The 1,172-nt window shown below is 62.8% G+C and overlaps 1 protein-coding gene across 1 annotated transcript; it reads right to left on the reverse strand.

The window, feature by feature from the left end:
- Nucleotides 1–320: 320 nt before the first annotated feature.
- EMIHUDRAFT_226985 (hypothetical protein) lies at nt 321–1,172 on the reverse strand (the record flags this gene model as incomplete). The annotated part of the gene is made up of 1 exon (XM_005788466.1): nt 321–1,172. The coding sequence occupies one exon, from the start codon at nt 1,170–1,172 to the stop codon at nt 321–323; it is 852 nt and encodes a 283-aa protein (XP_005788523.1).

The raw sequence follows: 1,172 nt of genomic DNA on the forward strand, positions 1-1,172 counted from the left end.
GGCACCAACTGGACACCGAACATCGTTTTTATTTGCTACTTGCAGTGTTCGACGGACAAATGAAGGATGGGGAGGAGACGGGAGAGGGGCTGAGCAGGGTGCAACACGACAGGAGGATCCCAGAGTGCGGAGAGTCACGACGATCAAAGCGAGGGCGCAGATCCAGCGCAGATCGTTTTGCACGGCTGAACGATTGGACCACCCCTGGCCCGAAGAGGCCGCCCCACGAGGCGGGCATGGAGAAGCGCATCGACGGAACGTAGGTGTTCAACGTTTTCGAATCGCATAACATGGCAGCTCCGTGACAACCCTCAACCCACCTAAATGGGACTGCAGAAGCCCTTCGTCGTCGGCTGGTGGAGCTGCGAGTGCAGCGACCACTGCATTGAAGGGTCCTTGAGCGGTCGCGCGTGGAAGGCGAAGGTCCCCGCACCCCAACACCCAGGCCGCTCCGAGCAGGGCCAACGTGCACAGAATTGGCGGTTCCCACGGCTCGCGCCCACGTGGCGACGCAGTGTCTTCTGCGGTGTGCTCGCCATCACGGACATAAGCATATGACCATGCTCGTCGAGCGGCTGGCTGCACGTTAGCCCCGCCTTCGCCAGGCAAAAGTGAATCGCTATGTCGCTCGCGCCTTTGCCATTACCTGTGTGGTTGGGTGCATCACGCCACTGGTGGATGGGCTCGCATGCCGGCATACGTGGCTCGAGCCGCTGCAACCCGGCGGACGAGAAGAGATTGACGCCCGGACTACGCAAGCACGCGCACGCGCCAAAGAAGTGGGGCGCGGAGGCAGCGTGCGGCCGAAGGAATGCCCGCAGCTTGGGCATCACGATGTAGGAGTCGTCCTCGGCCAGCATTAGCCAGTCCATGCCTGTCATGTTGTGCCTGGCTGCGAACTGTATTGAGGCGCGCACGGGTAGCCAGACGTCGATCCGGCTGGTGTGGCTCTCGTGCGTGGCGGAGGCGCCAGCACAAGAGCTGTTGAGGCGGTGCACTGGCCGCCAAGAAGCGCCAAGCTGCACCCAGCTCACCCCGAGGACGATGCGGTCGCATCCAATGAGCCACGTGTGGAGAGCCACTGAGATGGGGCCGAGCAAAGGCCAGCGCGTCGGGACGACGCACAGCACGCTGACGTCGGCGAGCACGCTCCCGTAAGTGGCATTGCGCAT

This window comes from Emiliania huxleyi (genome assembly GCF_000372725.1).
Source record: "Emiliania huxleyi CCMP1516 chromosome Unknown EMIHUscaffold_135, whole genome shotgun sequence".
NCBI classification, from domain to species: domain Eukaryota; phylum Haptophyta; order Isochrysidales; family Noelaerhabdaceae; genus Emiliania; species Emiliania huxleyi.